The sequence below is a fragment of the Quercus lobata genome, chromosome 1 (genome assembly GCF_001633185.2).
Source record: "Quercus lobata isolate SW786 chromosome 1, ValleyOak3.0 Primary Assembly, whole genome shotgun sequence".
NCBI classification, from domain to species: domain Eukaryota; kingdom Viridiplantae; phylum Streptophyta; class Magnoliopsida; order Fagales; family Fagaceae; genus Quercus; species Quercus lobata.
The window spans coordinates 3595900-3618611 of record NC_044904.1 but is presented as its reverse complement, the minus strand read 5'-3'; the positions used below and the strand labels follow the sequence as shown (position 1 = coordinate 3618611).

The window sequence follows — 22712 nt, the reverse complement described above, 5'->3', positions numbered from 1 at the left end:
TATCATTCTATTAAAAGTTTGAGCTGCATTTACAAAAGATGGTCTATGCCTCTGTTATGTAGGATCATTAGGGATTTAGTACTAAGATTTCTTGATGAGTTCTAGAAGGTTTTATGGATAAGGATTGATGTTTAAGGGTTCAGGTAAAGAAAAGATTGAATCTTGAATATTTAGATGGCTGTTTGGTGTTTAAGCAGTGAATAGAACAAAAAATAAAGAAAGGTAAACACTAAGCAATTACACCCAGGTTTTCCTAAGCAATCACACTTAGGTAGGAGAAGGCAATCATACCCTCAAAGCTTAAAATAAGCTGCTGGAATTTTATTAGAATCAATCTCACAATGAGTGTAATTGACTACAATAAACCTTTATATAGGCTATAGCTAAGTCCTTTCCTAGAAGGAATACGACTCCTAAGTAACTTATTCCTAGGAAAACTAGGATTACTAATAACAAAGAAAAAGTACTTCAAAGCTTCTAAATCAAAACGGAAAAGTACTTGAAACATAAAATAAGATTCATGGGCCTTTGGCCCAAAAAAAGAATATAATGTATCTGGCATATGTAACCACCCTCTCACATAAGAACGGATCCCACAAGCATGAGACCCACTCCTATGTGAGAGGATGATTGTATATACTGGACACACTATTTACTCCCATCCTTTGATAAATCCAAGGGACAGCCCATTCTGGAAATCTTGAAATTACCAAAGTGCCCTTACTCTAGTAAAACTTAATAAAACTGATCCAGCGGCAAATAAACAAAAAAAAGAAAGAAAGACTCTATTCAGCTTTAAAATGACTAAGCAAGGTCCCAAGAGAGCTCTCCATCATTTGCAACATTCCAAACTAGTGCTTGAGCGCTAGAACCTGCCATCCCCACCTCTTATAAGTCTTTAGAGGCTGCCAGTTACGTTGCCCATCACTGTTATTATACATATGTCTGGTTAATATTTCTCTCTTTCTTTACCTATACTGTGTCAAAATTGTGAACCAAATAACCATAGTTAGTTCTTTATACCCTGACCTAAAATGAAATCCTAGGAGGAACTCGCTTTTCTTGCTTTTTTTAATGTCCATTGTATATTAGTGATGATGATGAGGCTGATTAAATTTTTTCAAATATGACATGACTCGTAAACATCAACCCAAGCAGGAAAATTGTGATTCCTAAATATCATCAAATAATCACTTGTAAGGATCTAAGAATCTCTAAAGCTATTGTTGTACAAAGAATGCAAGATGAAAGGTTTTTAAAATAATCTTAGAGTAAAAGGCCTTTTGTCAATACCAAGAAAGTATATGTAGCAGTTACTAGGCAAGAAAACAAAGACCAACCATATATACATTGTATTATTTTAGGCCACCTTACGTATAGATCTGATATACACGAGGTAGTTCTTTCTCATCATAAAATTTTTATTTATCAAAAAAAGAAAAAATAAAACCAAGACTAGCCTTGCAATCATCTCAGCCAGTTCCCTGGAAGTTTAACTCTACAACTATAAAACATGGCCAAGAGGTTATGAGATCAACCTCCTATCCTTCAAGTTCCTACAAACATTATGGTACTCAACCAGATAATGCCTTAAGAAATCAGATCATCATGCATAGTTGCACTATTTCTCTATACAGAGGAAAAAAAGAGATCCAACTTCTAAGCAGAAACGCAAATTAGAAGAGCAACTATCTTCCTCCAGCTGTATCCTACCCACATTTCTCAACAAGAAGCTAACTCTTTAAGAGCAGAAGGGTCTTGCTGATATTTCTTAGGAATCCTGTCAGGTATGTAAATACCAAAAAACCCAAAATGAGTTGTTACAAATTCTTAATTTCGTAAAGCTTGATGGTATTTCCTTGGCAAGAAAATTGGATATCTTAAGTCTTGTTCATTTTCCTTTTCTCTTGGAACCACTAAATCAAGCCAAAGAGAAAATAAGACCCACATATCTGCAACTTTTTTTTAATTCGATACATATCTGTAGCTTCTACTGGAGAAAGAAAAGAATTCACCATTTTTTTTTTTTTTTTTAAAAGTTTTACAAAGCCACCATACATTTCATGTCAACAACTATACATCAGCATATATCCTATTCCTCATCAAAACCCTATTTCCAGTAACAGTATTGTTCAATATTCTCCTCTGCTACTGTAGACTTCAACACACATTTGCATTGTGTTGCTCTATTGCACACGTCCTAAACAATGAAAAGTAGCTCTCCCTTACTTTATAAAAGGTTTAGTTCACTCGATTTTTCATAAACATGGCAAGTCAAGGTCTTAAGTCCTCATCTCACAATTCCATCATTCTCATTAATCTATTACATTATTGATTTCAATACTTCTAAAGGTGAATTTTACATGATTTATGTTAGACTTCTTCAAAACTATCAGAATCCTCATTTAGATTATTTTATTTGTTTTATTTTTATTAGTAATGTGATAGCATTAAAATTCAAAAAATAAAAAATAAAAAAAATATGGGAAGTATAAATGCAAAAGAAAGAACAGCATAACACTGAAAATTAAAAAAGAGGCTCAGACTCGTGGGGTAATATGTAAAGAGGCTATGAAATCCAGAAAAGCAGTGGTAGAATTGTCATTTAGAATCTTACCATTCTTTTGTCTATAGGAAAATAAATACTCATTACATCATCAAGTATAAACAAAGCGAAAGACACAACCTCAAACAAAATATGTGACCACAAATTATTCATGCTATACAAGTGTTATCTAAGTCACATATATCACCCTGCAATGAATATAAAAACCTCTATAGATCCAGTAATCAGATGCAAAGATCTAAGACTTCACAACTGCTGTTATACAAAGAGAAAGAGTTTAAAAATAAGTGGGGTCCTCTATATTATCATACTGGGAAAAAATTTCCTTGTTACCCTGCAATGACCATAAAAGTGAGTAAACAAGTAGCCTAATCCTGCTTTGCAATGATCCCTGGTCACTTCTCCGTCAACCCCCACAATTCTATCACATGGCCAAGAATCCAAACAAAGAATCTATCTCTATCCATCCTGCAAGTTCCTACAAAAATTATTAAACTCCATAAGCCAATGAAGATGTCAAATCATGATTCAACACATACACTTTTTCAAAATCAACGTGCAAAACATCTAAGTTACTTAATGACTAGGCAAGTTATAAAAGTGACCTTCCCATGACCTCTCCCTAACTCAACTCCCCAACTAGAAGCCAACACTTCTAGAAGCAGCAGCAACCCTGGAGGGAACTCTGAGGAACCAGTCCAGTGTATGCAAATCATAAAACATAAGCATACAACTGTAAGGTTTAAAACTTGAAAACCTGTGAAGCTAATCATCAGCTAGAGAAGAAAATAACTTAGTGTGGAAATCTTGATCCACACATCCCAAACACTGCAATGGCTCTACCTCCATTACTTAAGAATGGAAATTCTCTACTGTTAAACCTTCAACTGTCCAGTGCATCATCCTCATCTTAGTTCTTACCAATAAAAGATTTCTAGGCTAGCAAAATTTGCTTTATAAGGCAAACCCATACTCTATCCGTAAAATATCATAAGTTCAACTGAACACGCCAGTAACTGACCTAACACCCATAAGCGTATCCCCATGAAACCCAACTTTTTTAACTCCATGAACAATCTCATCAATTTATCCTAAGAATAAGCTTAGAGCTATTGGCAATGGATTCTTAAAAGTATTTATCATTGATCAAATTCAGTGAATATTCTCTGGACTTGCTTTGCTGTCAAGACCATGAACTATCATCTCACATCACCATTGTGGTTCCCTTTGACCAATCTTTGCCACTAACTCATCCTATTGGATTGTGATTTTGCTTATGTTGCAATTTACATGCTTGCTTTATGTCAGACTCATTGCTTTTCTACCAATAATCTCTATAATTCCTATGTTCAAACCTATAAATGCTTTGGTCTAAAAAGCAACTAAATACAACAACGACAAACAAAGTCTTGGTCCCAAAATTTTGGGGTCAGCTACGGATCCTCAACATATTAGTTAGGATCAATCATATGTATTCTTTGCCTCCATTCTACTCTATTGAAAGCCATATTTTCTATTACTCCCTTAATTAATATGTCGTTTTTTTATTACTTCTACTAATGTGATTTTTGGTCTTCCTCAACCTTTTTTCGTTCCCTCAACTAGGATATATATATATATATATATATAGTAGCTACTCCAGAGTTGACCTAGGTATTAACTAATAATAAGTGGCAGCAAATATGAACCACAATAAGTGGTAGCAAATATGAACCACAATAAGTGGTAGCTGAAATTTGCCAAAAGGTGTAGCTTCCCACCAGCACGATCCTTTCAATTTCATCTTTCTTAGTTAAAGGAACACTTTGTTATCTCAAACTTTCGAAGGGCGCAGCACTAATTATTCCAGACAACCCAATTCATCAATTCAAACAAAGTACTCAAAACATCAACCAAAACAAAGTTCCACCCTCTGAACATCACAAGTCTTCATAAACCCAAAATTACAAACTTGAAAAAGAAAAGATTTTGCAAACAACCCAATTCGTATATCCCCATAATTCAGCTAAAAAACCAAATTTGCAACCAACCCAATTCGTATATCCCCATAATTTAGCTTTAAAAAAAAAAAAAAAAAAAAAAAAAAAAAACCTTGCAAGCAACCCAATTCATATATCCCCATGATTCAGCTAAAAAGGTCAACCAAAAGATTAATCAGGCAGAAAATTAGCACAAACCCCACATTACAAAGACAATAAAAAAAAAAGCAACAAATTGAAAGAGAGAACAGGAGAGAGAGAGAGAATTACTGTGCATGAATCCCAATGAGAGAGAGTATCAATCTGAATGGGAATGATAATAGTATCCGTTGTTGTAATTGAGAGTGGAGGAAGAGTCATCATCATCGTCATCATCATCAGAAGATGAAGAGGAAGAGTAATAGGCGTAGGAGTAGAAGGAATCAGGAGGAGGGAGACAGAGGAAGGTCCAGAGGCAGAGAGCAAGGCGACCCAATTGCTGCAAAGGGAAGCAGCAGATTAGATCCAATAGCTGATGGCTGCTCAGCCTCTCTGGGTTGCAAGCTATGTATTGCCATGCGTCTGCCGATACGTGAGCCACTGACAGCACCATCAAACTGTTGAAAACCATTTTTGGCCCTGTTTTGCTCTGTTTCTTTCTCTCTGTTTTTTTGGCCTGTTTTGCTTTGTTTCCTCTCCGTTTCTCTCTGTCTGAAATACAAGCAAAGGCAAGGCACCAAATGCCGTTTCTCACACTCTTTATATTTTTAATTTTTATAAGTTTATATTTTTGTCTTAAATTATGGTTTGGCGTTTGATTTGGTTTGTTTGTTCAATTGGTCGTGATGTTTCAAAAATGTAAAAAGTCTCTATTTTTGTTTGATTGCTTTTTGGTTGAATGAGTCAATGTCTTTATCTATTTATTTTTATATAAGAAAATAATATTACAGCCTTTCACCATTCTTATCTATAAAATATTTCGAAATTTCATAAATTTATACGGATTGAATTTAATCGCTTCGGCTTTTGGATTTATGTTATGCTTATAGTGTCTTACGGAGATATAAGCCTATATACATATTTCATTACCTATAAGATTTTTATACAATTGGAGTATTTTATTGGCTTTAGTTTGTTGTCCTCTCCTCTCTTCCTTTAAAAAATAAAATTGTTATTCTACTCTTTATTTTGTAAAGGGAAAACAAAAGAGGAAAGAGTTCTTAATTTTTATCACACAATTCACAAAAAAAAAAAAAAACTCCTCTCCAACACTTAAGTTGTGGATTTTAGTCAACTCAACTGGTAAAATCTATGATATTTCGTATAAAAAATCTAGGGTTCAATTCTTGTTTACACCAAAAAACTGATCGGTATCTTGGTCTGATGATAAAAGAGCTATCATCAAGAGCAAAGACCATAAATTGAAACTCACTCTAAAAAAAAAAAAAAAAAAAAGTTGTGGATCCTTAGACTTTCCTCAAACTCTTTTCCAACAACCAACATGTGGGTCTTTTACATTTTCCGTAAGAGTTATTTCACTTTTATTTTAGTATTGACTGTTGACTTATGTCGGCAACACTGTAACCTATTATGTATTTCCCTAGATTACACCTAAAGTTAGGCCAATAGTTGTTATACAGCCGCAAAGGTGAAGGCACTTTTCCTATCCTTTATATAATGATAACCTATCTCTTTGTCCCTTTGTGTGGAGTGATGGGAGACTTCAAACTCATGCTATGCGAGATTGTTCCATTGTCCAATCCTTTAAGAACCAGCAAGGAATTCCTTGGCGAAGACATCTCATTTCTCAAATATATATTGAGAATTCAAACAGCAATAAAAATGCAGTAATCTCAAATTTTTGGAATCTATTATGAATTCTTAATAAATTAATTAGAGTTGATCACATATACAAGGAATGCCACAACAACTATTCATGGTGAATATATTCATAATAGAGTTACTATATTTTATGATGACTGTCAGCTTACAACAACTCTCATCTTTTTCTTCAGATTGATTGTGAATAAAATAAATAACACTAAACATAAACAGAGTAATATATTGAGAATTCAAGGCAGGAATAAAATTGGTGTTTCAATATTCACATGCTCATGGGCAAAAAAATGTTCTCAAGAAATTTTAAGGGTAAACATTTGCTCACTCAACAACCAACAAAATACGTGCTCTACATAAACATAGGAAAGAGGGGTTATTTTTATTTTATTTTTTTATTTTTGATAAGTAATAGGAAAGAGGGTTGTGTGAATACTGGCGAGGAGTCGAGGACATCAATTTTTTCTATGGAAGGCTAAACTAAATATATCATGAAAAAATTAAATTCAAATAATAACCTATGACTCACGTAAACACATATATGTATATTATGTGTGTGTATATATATTCATCCAATTGATTTGTAACTGTTAGCTATATCTTAGATCATATTGATAACTATAATTACTCTTTAAACAATTTAGATCAATATTTTTTTGTTAAAGAATTTAGAGATTCTACGGTTAGAATATAATAATAATTAAAAAATGATAAATAGAAAAAAAAATGAAAAATTTAAATACTATAAACATTACTTTACATACCTTAAGTAAACTAAAGTTAGGTTTCTAGTTGGTTTATGATGCCGTAAGGTCAAATAGGTCAAATAGTCACCATTAACAAGGTAATCCTCGAATTGTTAGAAAATATTTTAGGAGAATCCATTAGAAGTTTTATTTTCTTTTTAAGCAAATAAAACCTATATTCATCATTTCACCATTTTTCCATTGGGTTATCACCATTTAGACCACAAAAGGTGATCGTATCTTTTACTAATCAAGAGCTATAAATTAGAATTAAGTTAACAGAAAGATAAAGCCAGATAATTCACCATTGACCAATTATTTCCCATCAACCAAATCCCTTTGATATCTGCACACCCATCGGTTTACACAATTTTACGCTGCATTTTCCACCATTTTCTTATTCTATCAACACCAAATCCAGAAAGAGCTCACAAAATATTAAAAAAAAAAATATGGGTTACAAGCATTTAGCCATGCTGATATTGATCTCTATGTGGGTGGTGGCGACCAATGCTGATAAAAAAGTAGATAATAAAGCAGAAAGATTCGCAATCTGCATCAAAGATTGCACACCTCTGTGCATGAGTTTAGATGGTGCAACAAAGCCAGCTTGTGACCCTGCTTGTTTTCTTGGTTGCAAACAGTTACAAGGTAAAGGAATTGTGTATTCACCTGCAAAGGATAATTGATTTTGAGGTTCTTGCAAACTATATATCTGGTTTTGTTTTTATGATTCGGGAATGGTGATTTGTAACAATTTGTGATTGGACCAAAAAGTGAGTTTTTATTAATGTATTTCTGTTTCTAAATAGTTTTTGAACAAATGCAAGTCTATGTTAGCGATGAGTATGCATATATCTAGATAAATAAACACATCACATTACACTGATGTCTGATCGGAGTTCATAATTTTCGTCACAAATACATAATATGAAAGCATGATGTATTTTTTGTTTGCCACAAAATGAATTGGATGATTTCAAGTGAATAAAAAATGATATATTTTCCATTTTCACACTTTTTCATTATTTATGCTTTTTCAGTTTTCGATGATCCGAATCTAATTTAATTCAAATGAGTTAATGAAAGGACACTCTTTGGCCAAGGAACCCATGAGCTCGTGCATGTACAGTTGTGAGAATACATTAATTCTCAAATTAATATAAACCCCCTAATTTTTTATTTTTTAAAAAAGGGGTGCTGAATGCATTCTTTGCCCAAGTGCTCAACAAATATGATTATATATCTCTTAATCAAGTTTCTTTTGTAAAAAGAAAAAAATTGCAATGGGATTGTCTCATAATGAACCTGTCACTAGCTCTTTTATTTTTAAAGAAGATTATGCTATCAATTTCAAAACTATAATCTTATCATTGGATCAAGAACTTCTTAATAATCCAAATGACAGGATAAAGGTTTCATCATGCTATTTGAGGCTTGAAACACAGATTTTAACTGTAGCCTAATTTCCATTTATTTATTCATATATCCATTTTTTTTTTTTTTTCGGGGGGTGTTACAATGGAAAACTCAAGTCAACAGAAAACAAACCAATAGATTGAAACATGTTTTCCAGAATATTACATTCTCAACGGACCATAAAAATTAAATTTTACACCACAAAAAATCTCAAAAATAATTTATCTCTTAGCAAAAAAGAAAGAGACTAGAGGGCAATAGAGCCATAATCAACTAATGTCTTGGAAGCATAAGGTGCCAACGAGTTGAGTAACAAGACTCTTGGCAACAAAGTTGGGTGTTTTTTTTTTTTTTTTGATACAAACAAAGTTGAGTGTTAATTTGCTTTTCCTATAAATATTGTATCATCCAAAAGACTATAGGGCAATTGGTTACAACAATCTTCTTACAAATTAATAAAACAATGAGTAATGACTTTTTTTTTTTTGTAGCGATTTTATGATATAAATTTGGTACAAAAGCAACCTAGAAAGTACAAGCTGCTTCATAAAATTATCAAGACAAAAAGTCTAATGCCATAATTTTTTTTTTTTTTTCAAAATTAACATTGATGTGTCATAATAAAAAGTAATATAGTAGCAAGATCATACAAAAATAATGTCATTCCTATCACAACTTATCAAATTTGCAAGTTACAAAAAAACAAAGGGTGCTCTTACCATTACTCTTGACAAAAAATTGGATTAAATCTAATGCAAATTTCATTTTTCTTCTTCTTTCTATTTATTTCTTGAATATTCAAGGCTAATAATTTTTTTAAATCACAAAAATTTGTATAAAAAGATTCAAAATTGTTTCATTTAGTTTTGAAAAAATGGAAAAAAAAAAAGAACAAAAAGGAAAAGAAAAAAAAGAGGCCAAGGCCATTTGAGGTCCAAACTCATAGGTAGCACACTAGTGGATAAACCCACAAACACATACACACATAAACCCCTTCTTTAGCTTAGCAAAGAAGAAGAAGAAAACAAAGAAAGGCAAAGCAATGGAGGCACTGAGAGTGTGGAGCCTAACGACGTCGCAGCCGTTGAAGCACCTCTTTCGCCTCGCAACCGCTACCACCACCACCACCACCAACTCTGTCAGATTCGTTCTCAGGTGCTCCTCCACCGCCGCTACCACCACCACCGGAGGCCGTAACCGTCGATCTTCTTCTTCGTCTTCTTCCTCTTCCACTTCCGACAAAGACGCCGTTCGCGCCATTCGCTTGAAGAAGGTAATCTTATAGTTATCGTTTTGGTTTATGTGAGGGAAGAATGGAAATTCAAATGTTGAACTTGTGGAATTTGAATTGTAGTTGTGGATTGTTACTTGGAGACATAGGAAGTTAAATGTTGAATCTGTGGATTTTGAATTGTATTTCAAGGCAGAGAAGAAAGCAATCAGATTGATTTATCTAATAGTATTTGTCCAACTTGCAAAAGTTTTGATTTTGATTTTTTATACTCTTTGTTTGGTTGCTGAGAAAGAGTGGGAAAATGTAGGATTTTTATTTTTTGGAACTTTGAAATCAAAAACAGAATTTGAGGGGCAAAAATGCTTGTTTTGTAGGTTGAAGAATTGAGGAGCAAGGGGTTGGACCCGTATGCTTATAAGTGGGATAGGACTCACACTGCTAATCAGCTTCAAGATATCTATAGACATCTAGGGAATGGTGAGGAGTCGAATAGTGAGAGTGATCATGTTTCAATCGCGGGAAGAATTGTGGCTCGCAGAGCATTTGGGAAGCTTGCCTTCTTTACGCTACGTGATGATTCTGGGACGATTCAGGTTTGCAAAGTTTCTTTGTTTTTGGTTTAGCATTGAGATATTTGACTTCACGATTTATTCACTGGTTCAATACTTGTTATGTTGGTACAAGTTCATATTCCCTGCATTTTCGTGAATGTGCCAGATGGTGACGGCTAATATGGGCTCTCTCTTAAAGTTGTAGTTGAAAGTCTAGTGGGTTCCAAAAGATCAAGTGAAACGTTTCAGATCTTTTAATTAAGTGTGTAGAAGCATGTGGTTTAAGCGATTTTATTCTATAGATTAAGTGGTGATGCATAGAATCGGGTCTATATATAATTAAAATTTCACTTAAAAGATTATCAGTTCTTTGTTGAGTTTATTTTGGTGCTACATTATATATCTTCTAGGTGTATATATACCCCTAGGGTAGCAGAATTGATTGGGGATGGCGTCTCATGAAGCGGAGCTCACTAGTTCAAACTTGAAATCTCCCCTTTTGCCTTCGCTTTGGGCCAAAGCTTACTTGCTACAAAAAAATTATGGATGATGTTATTAAAAGTGCCAGCATTTTCTGCTGCAAATTACTATAACAGGTCACCCACTGAAGTAATGAAATTATTGGTATCAGCTTTACTGCGAGAAGGAGAGGCTTGTAAATGATCAATTTGACCAGTTAAAGACGCTCGTTGATATTGGTGATATACTTGGTGCAAGTGGTTCAATTAAGAGGACAGAGAAAGGTAAGTCTTGCATGATATCATGATTTGTAGTTTTCTTTTAAAAACAATCTGGGTAGAGAAAGCTAGAATCAGATTTCTTTAACTATTATACCCTTGAATAGCTGCTGATAATATGTATGTATGCATGGTGTTTGGGGACATTTTAAACATCCATGTTAACTAAATAGTAGCTGAATGTAAAATCAAGGCATACAAAGTAGTCATTTTGGAACTTTTTTTTCCATCATTTTGTATAAACAACTACTTCTAAAATCTAGATCAGTTCGGATGGGCCACCTAGAAAGAAATTACTTCTTATAACAAAAGGCTATCTTTTTTGATTATTGGAAGTTTTAAATTGAGTGAGGGGGCTTGCAGAGACCCTTTTCCTTAGCTCAGCTTTCTTGCTTTGTATTGGCTATAATTTACTTCTTTTTTTTTATTTATTTTTTATTTATTTTTTAATTTTTTTATATTTGTTTAGTTGGGGTCCTTGTATGCTGCATGTGTACCAACCCGTTTCCTTCTTCTAATGTAATATTACATATCAGAGCAAATAAAAAGAATATTAATACTGTGATTCTGAGTTTACCCTCTGTACTGATATAGATGTGGCTGTTGGGGGTGACACTAATGTTACCTGATTAGTTCAGGGCATCCAACATAACCTGTTTTATATCAACCATATTTTCATTCCAGTCAGGAATATAAAAAATGCCTTGGTTGTAACCATGCCACTTTCTTTCCTAATATTTTATTATGACATTTTGGAACATCAGCTTAGACCTAAGTTCTTTTCTCCTTGGTTCAACTTCAGGAGAGCTTTCTGTTTATGTGAATTCATTCGCCATTCTTACTAAATCTCTACTCCCACTGCCGGACAAATTTCATGGTCTAACTGATGTGGATAAGCGCTACCGCCAAAGGTGAGTTCATATTGTTGATGTTGTTGTGCGTGTGTGCATTTTTTACTTACCAAAAAAAAAGTTTGCACTTTTGGGAAATGCAATGCAAGTGAATCATGTGAAAAAAGAGTGACTTCATTAAGATGATTTCTAATGTAGGTAATTGTATTATATATGAAGGATGTGATTTTGATAATATTTTTATGAAGGTAGTCACTGATGTAGGAGATATTCTGGTTTCAAGTTGCATTGACGCTCTTCTAGCTAGTCAAAATTTTATATAAATTCTGAATGGCATGCATTTGGCAAAATAACTTGTGGATATATCTATCTATCTATCTATATATATTTATCAAGCACAAACTCAATTTCAAGTCTCGAGCACTAGTAAAATAATGTAACTAAGTAACTATGTCCGGTGTTCACATTTCTGTTGAGTACTTTCTCTTTGAGTTACTTCTACTCTCTTGATTGCTTTTTCTCCAGATGTATACATAGGCTCTCTTGTGTGTTTGTCTAGGTAACCAACAGGTTCTACTTCCAAACTTTTCAAATGAGCTTTCTTTGGTGGAACACTTACATATGTATCCTACTTCATTGTTTCAATTTCTTTTGGGTGCAACTCGTTACTCATCCATCCGCCATTGGAATCTATTTTCAATTATCTCCATGGTCATACTTATTTTCCTTAAAGATTGATTCTATTTTTAGTCTCTGGCAAATTGGTTAAGTTCTGATGCCTAACTATATCTGTATGTATCTTATCTATGTTTAGGTATGTAGATATGATTGCAAATCCTGAAGTAGCTGATATATTCCGGAATAGAGCAAAGGTAAGTCATCTTCCTTTCCCCTCTTCCCAAAAAGTAACAAAGGACCTTATGGAGCTCTCAAGTTATCATTTTCTTTTCTAAATATAAGTTTTTTTGTATAATTTAACTGTAAAATTGCCAGCTGTGTGATATTTCTGTATATAGGTTTCATGCAGCTGTTTTATATCTCTTGATACCATCAATAGAATATAACTTTTTCCCCCAACATTTAATGTTAAACATCTTTATAGCAATGTTAAGTTAGCATTGTCAAAGAATTTCACAACATGAACTTGCTAATATTATTGTGATGTCAAGTGGCATCTTGAAGTAGTGCTCACTTTTTCTCCAATAGATCACCTATATTGCTGTTCAGCCAGCAAGTACTTCAGTAGTGCAGACTTTCTAATATTTTTCAGTGTCTACTTTTTAAGTTCTCTCTACAAAATCAGAACCTCTAATTGATTGGCATGAAAGCTATGTAATCTATAAATGCTTAAGGAATTGAATAAATGGAAGTTAATTTGACATTTATGAAGCTCCCAACTTCCTGCACTGTAATCAAGGTTTCTGATTTTGTTACATCATCTGTTATGGATTTTGGTTGAATTGAAAGTTTCTTTGGAATTATCAACTATATTTAAATGATAACTTTGTGGAAAATTCTTCACTGGTTTTGAAATTTCTGTTTATATAATTGGTGGATTGGCTCTAATTTAAAAGGAGATTTTGAATAATCTTTTTGTATGGCTGGGTTTTCCAACCCAGTCCCAATGTGGTATCACAGATTGCTTTTCATTAGATTGTCCTGTTCTTTTTTTAAGGCCTGAGCAATTAAAAGCTAAACTTTCTGACCAGATCGTGTCAGAGATACGTAAGACAGTGGAATCATTAGGCTTTGTTGAAGTTGAAACTCCAGTTTTACAGGTTTGTTAATATCTTTGAAGTTTTTTCCCTTTATAAAGTGCACAATACCATAATGTGCATGAATTTCATGCCTTGAGCTTGGTTTTAATTGATTTTATTAACTAGGGAGCAGCTGGTGGAGCGGAAGCTAGGCCATTTGTTACACACCATAATTCACTGGGAAGGGACCTTTATTTGAGAATAGCGACGGAGCTTCACTTAAAGAGAATGCTGGTGAGAATTTACATGTCATACTTTCCCTATTCTAGTAAGTTATGACTTATGAGTGGTCTTGTCAATGCCTATCTACTGTTCATTAATAAACTGCTAGTTTGCAAGATAAGGCACACCATTCTCAAAGTAATCACTGATCAGGTATCGTTAATTTTAAGGGACATTATGTGGTATACAGTTGACTTCTGCTGTAAAATTCATTACCAATAGCTTTTGAGGAATAATTCATTACAAAGTTCATCAACTATGATGGTTGAGGTTACTTAGAGTTTATGGTTTTCATCTTTTTTTAATCTACAAAATTTTTCCATATTCTATCTTAACAACAAGGAGATAAGTAAATTATTCAGCTCAACTAATTTAGCGTTGAACACTTATTACTCCTGAATATCGGATGTATGCCCACAAAAAATATAGGTGTTATTATCCGACACCGTACATTGCTGGAAGTTCTCCTGCAACTAATTCAAATGGTGTCACTTCATGTATCTATTCTGTTAAGCCAATATGTAAAATCTTGGGAAATTTCCCCCCACAACTGGCATCCTTGTCCTTTGGGATTCTGTCACTTGTGCGAGATATGTAAAACCTTCCCTTGGAGTTTTGGAACCAATAAAGTTGACGGTGATTCTTTAGCCAGTAGAACAGCTTCTATGAAATAGTGTTGGGAGATTTAGTATCTTCTTTTTATAGTTTCATACTCTTGCACTCTCTCTCTCTCAAATTTTAATATAAACCTGTTGTCTTGCTTGAGTTGTGTCCTCTAACGAATATCAGTTTCCTTCTTGTTTCTCTCCCTTTCTTTGTTTAGTGGATTTCATTTTCTTTAATATGAAGAGGATTTTTTTTGACCAACTCAATTCACTCTCTTTTGGCCCTATCATTGCTAGTGTAGAGCCTTCATTCTGAACCAAAATAATCCTTTCTTTTAGTGTATTCATGCTCTCCTATGAATATGACCCGATCAACATTATGGTCTCTTTTTGGGTGCTTAAATGTCACTACTATCTTCTTGTCCTATACATATATTTTATGATTGCCGAAACTTTTCACATGCGTAATTGCTGGTCTCGTAACAATAAAATAGCTATGTTTTCTTCCAATGTAAGTTTTGAATTGGTTTTTACTAATTTATATCTTCAATAAAACCTGTGCCTGTGGATGACAGGTTGGGGGGTTTGAAAAAGTATACGAGATTGGGAGAATATTCAGAAATGAAGGCATTTCAACTCGTCATAATCCTGAATTTACCACAATAGAGGTAATTTTTTTTTTTTTTTTTTTGGGTTAAAGTTTTTTCTTTTGTTGGACCTAGTACATAATTAATGTCAATGCACTCTATGTGAGCTTAACTGTTGATTGCCTGTAATAATATATGTTGTTGACGTTTCAATCTATTAAATGAAGCTCTTATTATTATTGGTATTAGTTTGATCATAGATGTATGAAGCATATTCAGACTACCAGAGCATGATGAACATGGCGGAGGAAATTGTTAGTCGATGTGCTGTTGCAGTTCATGGGAAGCTTACAATTGACTACCAGGTAATTGTTTTCTTACTTGCAGTTCTGTAGCACCAACAAATACCTGCGCTTAAGTGGAATATTCTGGAATTGGATTTATTGCCAAATAAGTGAAACACAAAAAGTAGTCACTGTGAATTAAAATTTAACTGAACATCGCCTCTTTTCATTTCAACCTTGCTTATAAGATTAGGTCTTTTTTCCCCCCAATTGAGCTTTAATAATCCTGGCCTGTGTACTGTGTTAAAGGCAATCTTGGTATTGAAATTGGTCACAATTTAGGCATGCACCTTGCCCAAAGTATGATTACCTAAAAGTTCTTGGTAAGCAAAATGTTAAATTTGGAAGAAGCTTTGGTTGCTTCTGTAGTTTCGTATGTGAGCATGGGACTGGTTGCTTCACATGCTTGGAATTGCTGTTGAAGAAACAAATTAGAATGACACCTCCCGTTAGTAATATATGGCAATGATTGATGTTTTAATCTGCTAAGCTGCTGCAATACATCTATGCAGGGTGTGGAGATATGTCTTGAGCGACCTTGGAGGAGGGAAACCATGCACAATCTTGTAAAAGAAGCCACTGGGATTGATTTCAGTGAGTTGGGAAATGATCTTAAAACTGCAAAGGAAGTAACTCTGAAGGCCCTTGGAATTGACCTTGAGAACAAAGACAAATCTTCTATTGAAGCAAGTCCATCTGTTGGCCACCTCCTTAACGAGGTCAGTAAGCATCTATATATCAAGAATCTAGAATTAGTGTTTTATTTTATTTTATTTTTATTTTTCTTTATTATAATAATAAATATATTTTTTTTTAATTTTAATTTTTTTTTATGAACAATTGCAATGTACGTAGAGTATTTTCCTTAATTATTGTTAATGTTGGTGGACTACTTTTTTTTCCGCCCTTCTAGTCTTTGTTTTCCTTTATTTCCAATCTCATTAAATCTGCAATTCTCGTGTAATTTGCTTATATAAATTTTTTTTTTTCCATTTAAGTGCTGCTGTATGAAAAACAATAATGCTGAAAAAGAAGAGTTTCTTTTTGTATACTTGCTTTTCTTTTTGTTATCCAGACTTCCTCTTTTATGCAGCCCTTCTCAGTATTTAGTCTTGCCTCCATAATTTTTCCAGGTATTTGAGATTGTTGTAGAACCGAAACTTCTGCAACCCACATTTGTGTTGGACTATCCTATTGAGATATCTCCTCTGGCAAAACCACATAGAAGGTAATTGAAGTTGCATGATGAGATTATATGGTTGTCAATGCCACAACTTTCAAGAACAATTTAAAAGATGTGGTACAATATTGCTATTACATGTATTTCGTATGTAATTACCATGTCAATTACATTTATGCATCAAATATGACTTCGATTTGGAATCAAGTTTATCTTGTGATTTAAACCTGAATTTCTCCATATCTACTGTACTTCTGGCATTCTAGAGCCTTCTTTTTGCATGGAATCATTCATTGAAGAATGAAGATCTTCATTCATTTCCTAAGAAGCATGGACACAGACTCTAACACAACGATGGGGTGGGGATATAACAATTAACTAATATATATCTTTGGGTATATTTTATTTTTATTTGAAGTTTTCAAAATAAATGACAACTATCAAAATCATTAAAAACATATCTAAAATAGAAGTTTATTTATTTATTTATTAATTTTTATTTTAAAATCATTCATTGAAAATCTTCATTGCCTAAGAAGCATGGAATAATAGGGATACAGCAATTAATTAATTTATAATTTTATATATATCTTTAGGCATATTTAATGTCTATTTTAATTTTTAAAAATAAATAGCAACTATGTAAAACTTTAAAAACACATCTAAAATCAAAGATTAAAAAAAAATCATTTCCCCCCCTTGACGGACGCTCATGCAAGAGTGTCCTTGGTATGTCTGTGTTTGGCATGGACAAACCAAGGATTTTGGAGTGTCCGTGCTTCTTAGTATTGCACATGGCCAGCTTGATTCTGCTAGTTTTGTCTTGATGTATCATATACTGCGTTATTCCTAGGTTTGCTTTATGCACATGGCCAAGTAACAGATCCCGTCCTTATACATATGTAAATGTATTTGCTTTCCTCCTTGTTGCCTACCAGTTTATTCTGTGTGTGTTTGTGTGTTTTTTTTTTTTTTAAATTAATAGTTCCTTTTATAGGCATTGCCTTGCATCAATGAAGGAACATGTTGTGGAGAGATGATTGAAAGAATAACTTATTTGTTATTTTGGATGTTCTTCATAATCTAATTTTTAATCTTTCAACCTTAGGCATGCAGGGTTAACTGAAAGATTTGAGCTTTTTATCTGTGGTCGTGAGCTGGCCAATGCGTTTTCTGAATTGACTGATCCTATGGATCAGGTGAGCTTATCGTACATTTTTGGATTTCATGATTTGCTTTCTATCTTGCTAACTTTCAACTTCTTGCAACAAATTCACAACTAAGGAGCATCTGATTTTGAAATATTTACTCTGGATGAGTTATGAAGTGTCTGTAGGTTATGGTTGGATTCAAATGTAATTCAGTTGCATTCACTTCATGAATCCATTAGAGTCAACAAATAAAGTCAGTGATTTTAGTTTTCTTGTTGCTTTATCTGGCCTTCCTTTATTTCAATGCAATGATAATTGCCTTAACTTGAGCTTAGAAGGCAATTACAATTTATAGAAGTTTTAGGAATGCTTTTCATAACCAACTAAATGAGTAGGGTATTCTCCCCTCTCCTCCCTCCAACACCCCCCCCCCCCCCTCTCTCCTCTATAACAAGTGGGGATGGGGGGATTCAAACCCAGGTTCTCACTATGAGGGAAACCGGTCAATTTAGTATTGACTGGTACCGAAGTTGATGTTAAGTACATTTTTTTTATACTTGTTTATGGATGTTCTTGTTGTTCTGTTAAAACTGTGCATAGAGTGGTTTTGACTAGAAAGCAGAGGGGTTGTCATTAATCTTGTCTTTTGGCAGAGAGGACGCTTGGAAGAGCAAGTGAGGCAGCATAATGAGAAGAGAGCAGCAGCTGCTATGGATACAAACTCTGTGGAAGGAAAAAGTAATAAAGATGAGGATGGCTCATACGAAGTGACTCTTGATGATGACTTTTTGACGGCTTTGGAATATGGAATGCCTCCAGCTTCAGGAATGGTATGATTGTCCTTTTGCTGTATCTTAATTTTGCTTGGGTATTTTTTGGAGGAATCCTCAAAAAATGATTACTTTAACTACAAATTTGTTGGGGTGAAAATGGGTTGAGCTCTTACTATTTTATGCATCTAGAAAGTGCATCAATTTTATTAAACTGTTCATACTCTCTATTTATGGTTTTTGATTTTATTTTGTGGGGCAAAGTCTACTCAACAATTGATCTGTATTTTCCAACTAACCTTTTTTCTTTTGTACAAACCTTAACAATAATTACATTAAGTAAACTCATATACCACGTTAAATAGATAAGCTAGTGCCTATTAATTTTGTTCATTAAAAAACAAGAAAGTAACAAACAAAAGACCAATTTAACTAGTCCTTAGGATATAAGGTTAAGCAAAAGAAATCTGATGCTAAAATTATGAATTTAAAATAGCTACTAATATTATTTCAAACTGATAATCTTCAACTTGTTGATCCTTTTTTGAGACCCCCTGTGTGTTTGTGTGTGTTTTTAATGAAAACTTCAAAATACAAAAATGGGTTTATGTAGATCTCTTTTGTAGTTTGCATTATGCTGCACACATTTTTACTACAAACGGAGTATGGGCTGCTTGTATTATGTTTGGTAATTTCTTTTTAGTATAATACTAAAAAAGATATAATTATGTTTAAATGTTAACATATACTATTATATTTGTACATATATATGTATATATTTATATTTGGAAAGTTAATCAACATTCTGATAATTCATATAATGAAGGAATTTTTTTTGAAAGTTTAAGATTTTTTTTCTTCAGAAAAAAGATAATAAATTAAAAAAAAATATAAGAGAATATGCATTATAACCTACCTACTGAATAAAGTTGGTTCCTAAAAAATTATGAAATACTCAGAATTGATAATTATTTATAATATGAAATATAGAGGGGCCTGCTGTGTTCCCATGGCTTTTCCAATGTTTTATTTTTTTCCTGATAAGGCAACTCATTTTCTTGCATGGTGTATATGTCTTTTATTAGCATGATGGTCTTTGAAGTTCTAACTGAAATGCCCGCTGTTGTTATTTACTAGTTTGAATTGCAATATTTCACATAGTAAATAATTTCACAACTCTGAATTCTCTAGTATTTATATTCAAGAAGACATTGTAAGAAATGTGTGCATAGGTGGGTGGTTGCATGTGTGCATCTACTACTATTCATTCTTGCAAAGAGAATGAAGGATTGAGAGCATTAATGATTTTATTTCTCATTAAACTGCTATTGCCACAAATCTTCCTGAGCAATCTTAATTGAAAGAATTTGTTTTCAGGGACTTGGAATTGACAGGCTGGTGATGCTCTTGACCAACTCTGCCAGTATCCGTGATGTAATTGCTTTCCCAGTCCTTAAGATTCAGCAGTAGCGTTGCAGCAAAAGGTCTAGTGGATGATAATTCCTTTGGATTAGTAATTATGTTGTAGTTTTTAAGAGGATTATAGCTGTCTCCAATGTTGACCTTTCGGTGGTTAGAGCCTATGCTGTTTTGTTCAATACATTGTGATCATTTTAGGAAAATTTTGGCTTGCATGGGGAGTGTGATGTAGCCTGGATGAAAAAAGCTTCAGTATTTGTTCTTAACGCAAACACATTACAGATTTTATTATTATTATTTAATTTTTTCAGTCCAGGGTGCTCATTATGCGGCTGGCTGTAAATTATGACTAGATTGAGACACTTGAGCTGTAATACAGTTTCAATGAAATGAATGAATATGATAGTTGTGTTGCCTATTCTGGATTCTGGATTCATGCCTTGTCTTCCTTTGCTGGTTTACCATAAATCCTGCCCATACATCTTATTAGCAGAAATTATGTGGTCTTTACTACTGTGGGAATTATGGTTTTAAAAGAAAAATATAAATTGGTTCCAAGGGGGAAAAAGTGAGAAAAAAAAGAGGAGGGGGGGGGGGGGGTTGTATCTCTCTTGAACTATAGCCTATATCAAGTATCTTTGAAAACTCAGCATTTTCCAATGTGCAATGGTGGTGGGTTGTTTTAAAAAGCATGATTTAAGGACCCACAAAATGGTCTCCCAACAATAGCTTTTTATGCAAAAATATAAAATAAAAATGGCTTTACACATTTACTTTGTTACTTTGATGCGATATATTGATGATGTTACACGTTTTCTTGGCGTGACCTATGCTATATGTGTTTTTTGGCCAGACAACAATGTGGTATGTTTGATTCACAGCTGTTATCATGTCTTTTCAATTTTTTTTTTTTTGCAGTTTATTATGAATACAGCCAATAGCTTCCATCGTTGTGAGGGGGAGCAAGATTCAGACTTCAATTATTGGGATGAGGGTGTATTTATTTTTTGGGGAATTGGTGATTAACTAAGGAGTTGAGAAAAAATCATTTTATCAGGCTAAATATAGATAGAATTCATCTGCCTAAACAGACAAACACAAAGAGACGGTTTCCTCTTATTACGAAACCAATGGGCATCACCTTTAGCCTTTGTGTTAGGGAAAAAGTTGGATGAAAATTTATCCCACTCACTATATGGTAATTGATAAAATTTTTGTGTAGATTTAGTCACATGACCTATTTAATGAGTCCTGTAATCTGCTTAAGTGATACATGTCAATGGTTTTATGAGTTGCCATGTGATAGGTTGGAGGAAAACTTTGTGAGAATGTTATCTAACATTAAAAAACAAATGAAAATCAAATCTGAATTAGGAATTTGCTTACATAAGATTATAGGTTACATCTTCTTGTTATAATGATGTACAAAATAGTAAACCTTCATGATTGCATGCAACTCTACTCTAGAAATTACATGTTGTCATCATGCAAGACAGATTTGCAAAAGGGTAGGGACCTTTGTTCCCACACTCAAATACATTTGGGCATGCGCTTGTCTCTTTAACACAAAAGAAGAAGCTAAAAGCCTAAAACTGACATCCCCTATTCCATATTTTCATTTATAAAACTACACTGGTTTTCAATCACCACTCATCAGCTTTAATTGGCTTTCTCTCTATTCTAATGATGTTGCTTTCCAGATGTTGTACATTTGTTTGAAGGGCCACCAGTCCCATGCCCATCTTAACCTATGGCAAGCCTACATATTAATTGAATATTTATTCACAATAATTATCTTAGGAATCATGATTTTGATGGACTCAAAAGCTTTGCGGATTTGGCTCCTCTATTGGGAAGCTGTGCTTTACTGTTGGGTCGGTTCTAAACAATCATGGTTGTTTTTTTTTAATTAATTTTTTTTTTTAACAGATTATCACTATTGATGTGACAGATTCATTGTCGGTAACATCTCTTAGAGGCTTAACCTGAAGTATTAGAGTCTGCATTAATAATTTCTTACTGTGAATCGGAATATGAGTACAGCAATAAAAGGATAAAATAAACAAAATTTTTTGATGCTTTGACATTGTACCATTATTCAATGTCATTTTCAAGAGGCAATTGCAGAAGTTGGGGATAACTGATTGATGGTGGTTAAAGTATCTTGAAAAGTGCATGGACTGATGGCGTGTATTAGTTATATTACCTATAGAAGAGGACAGAGAAAAAGGAGATACCTATTTAATCTTGAATATATTTGTGGTATTTTACAGGTTAAAAGGAAAAGAAGAATTGCTAATAAAGAAAAAAGTTGCGTCATATACCCATCAAGTTATCTCACCCAAAAGTGAAAAAGGAAAATAAAAAGCTTGTGGGGTCTTCCAAGATGGACCTTCCATTGAGGAAAAGGCCAGACAATTTCATAGTTCAGAAAGATTAGAATAACACAATTTGGGTTAGTAATTAGTGTAAAGCCTTAAAGGTCAATCCCCAAATCCCTAAGAAATCAAAGGTGGTTGCTTTGGCTTAAATCTTCTCAAATTCCTTGAAATCCTCATGCAAGATCATTAGAATATGCACACATGTGAGGCAACTTGGAAGCCTTGGTGGCTAATAATGCAAAATAAAGGAAACATGAGGTACTTAAGGGAACAATAGGTAATGGGAAGTCTTGCATAGTGGGGTATCCTCATTGAAGGTGTAGGTTAAGAACTGCTCCTAGGTACACAATACAATCACTCATACAAATACAATTAACAATTTAATTTTATTAAAACAA

At 33.5% G+C, this 22712-nt stretch overlaps 2 protein-coding genes across 2 annotated transcripts; one reads left to right on the top strand and one right to left on the bottom strand.

The window, feature by feature from the left end:
* Nucleotides 1–2577: 2577 nt before the first annotated feature.
* Nucleotides 2578–5261, bottom strand: LOC115974934. The gene is made up of 2 exons (XM_031095518.1): nt 4816–5261; nt 2578–3044 (listed from the first exon to the last, which is right to left on the bottom strand). Exon 1 carries the CDS (start codon nt 5153–5155, stop codon nt 4844–4846), a length of 312 nt encoding a protein of 103 aa, XP_030951378.1. The 5' UTR covers nt 5156–5261; the 3' UTR covers nt 2578–3044; nt 4816–4843.
* A 4216-nt stretch (nt 5262–9477) lies between these two features.
* On the top strand, nt 9478–20351 carry LOC115974926 (lysine--tRNA ligase, chloroplastic/mitochondrial). Its single transcript, XM_031095506.1, has 14 exons — nt 9478–9798; nt 10134–10352; nt 10942–11053; nt 11850–11958; nt 12713–12770; nt 13608–13676; nt 13782–13889; nt 15058–15150; nt 15330–15434; nt 15926–16132; nt 16547–16641; nt 17702–17792; nt 18398–18574; nt 19892–20351. The coding sequence occupies exons 1-14, from the start codon at nt 9568–9570 to the stop codon at nt 19982–19984; spliced, it is 1767 nt and encodes a 588-aa protein (XP_030951366.1). The 5' UTR covers nt 9478–9567; the 3' UTR covers nt 19985–20351.
* The last annotated feature ends 2361 nt before the right edge of the window (nt 20352–22712 follow it).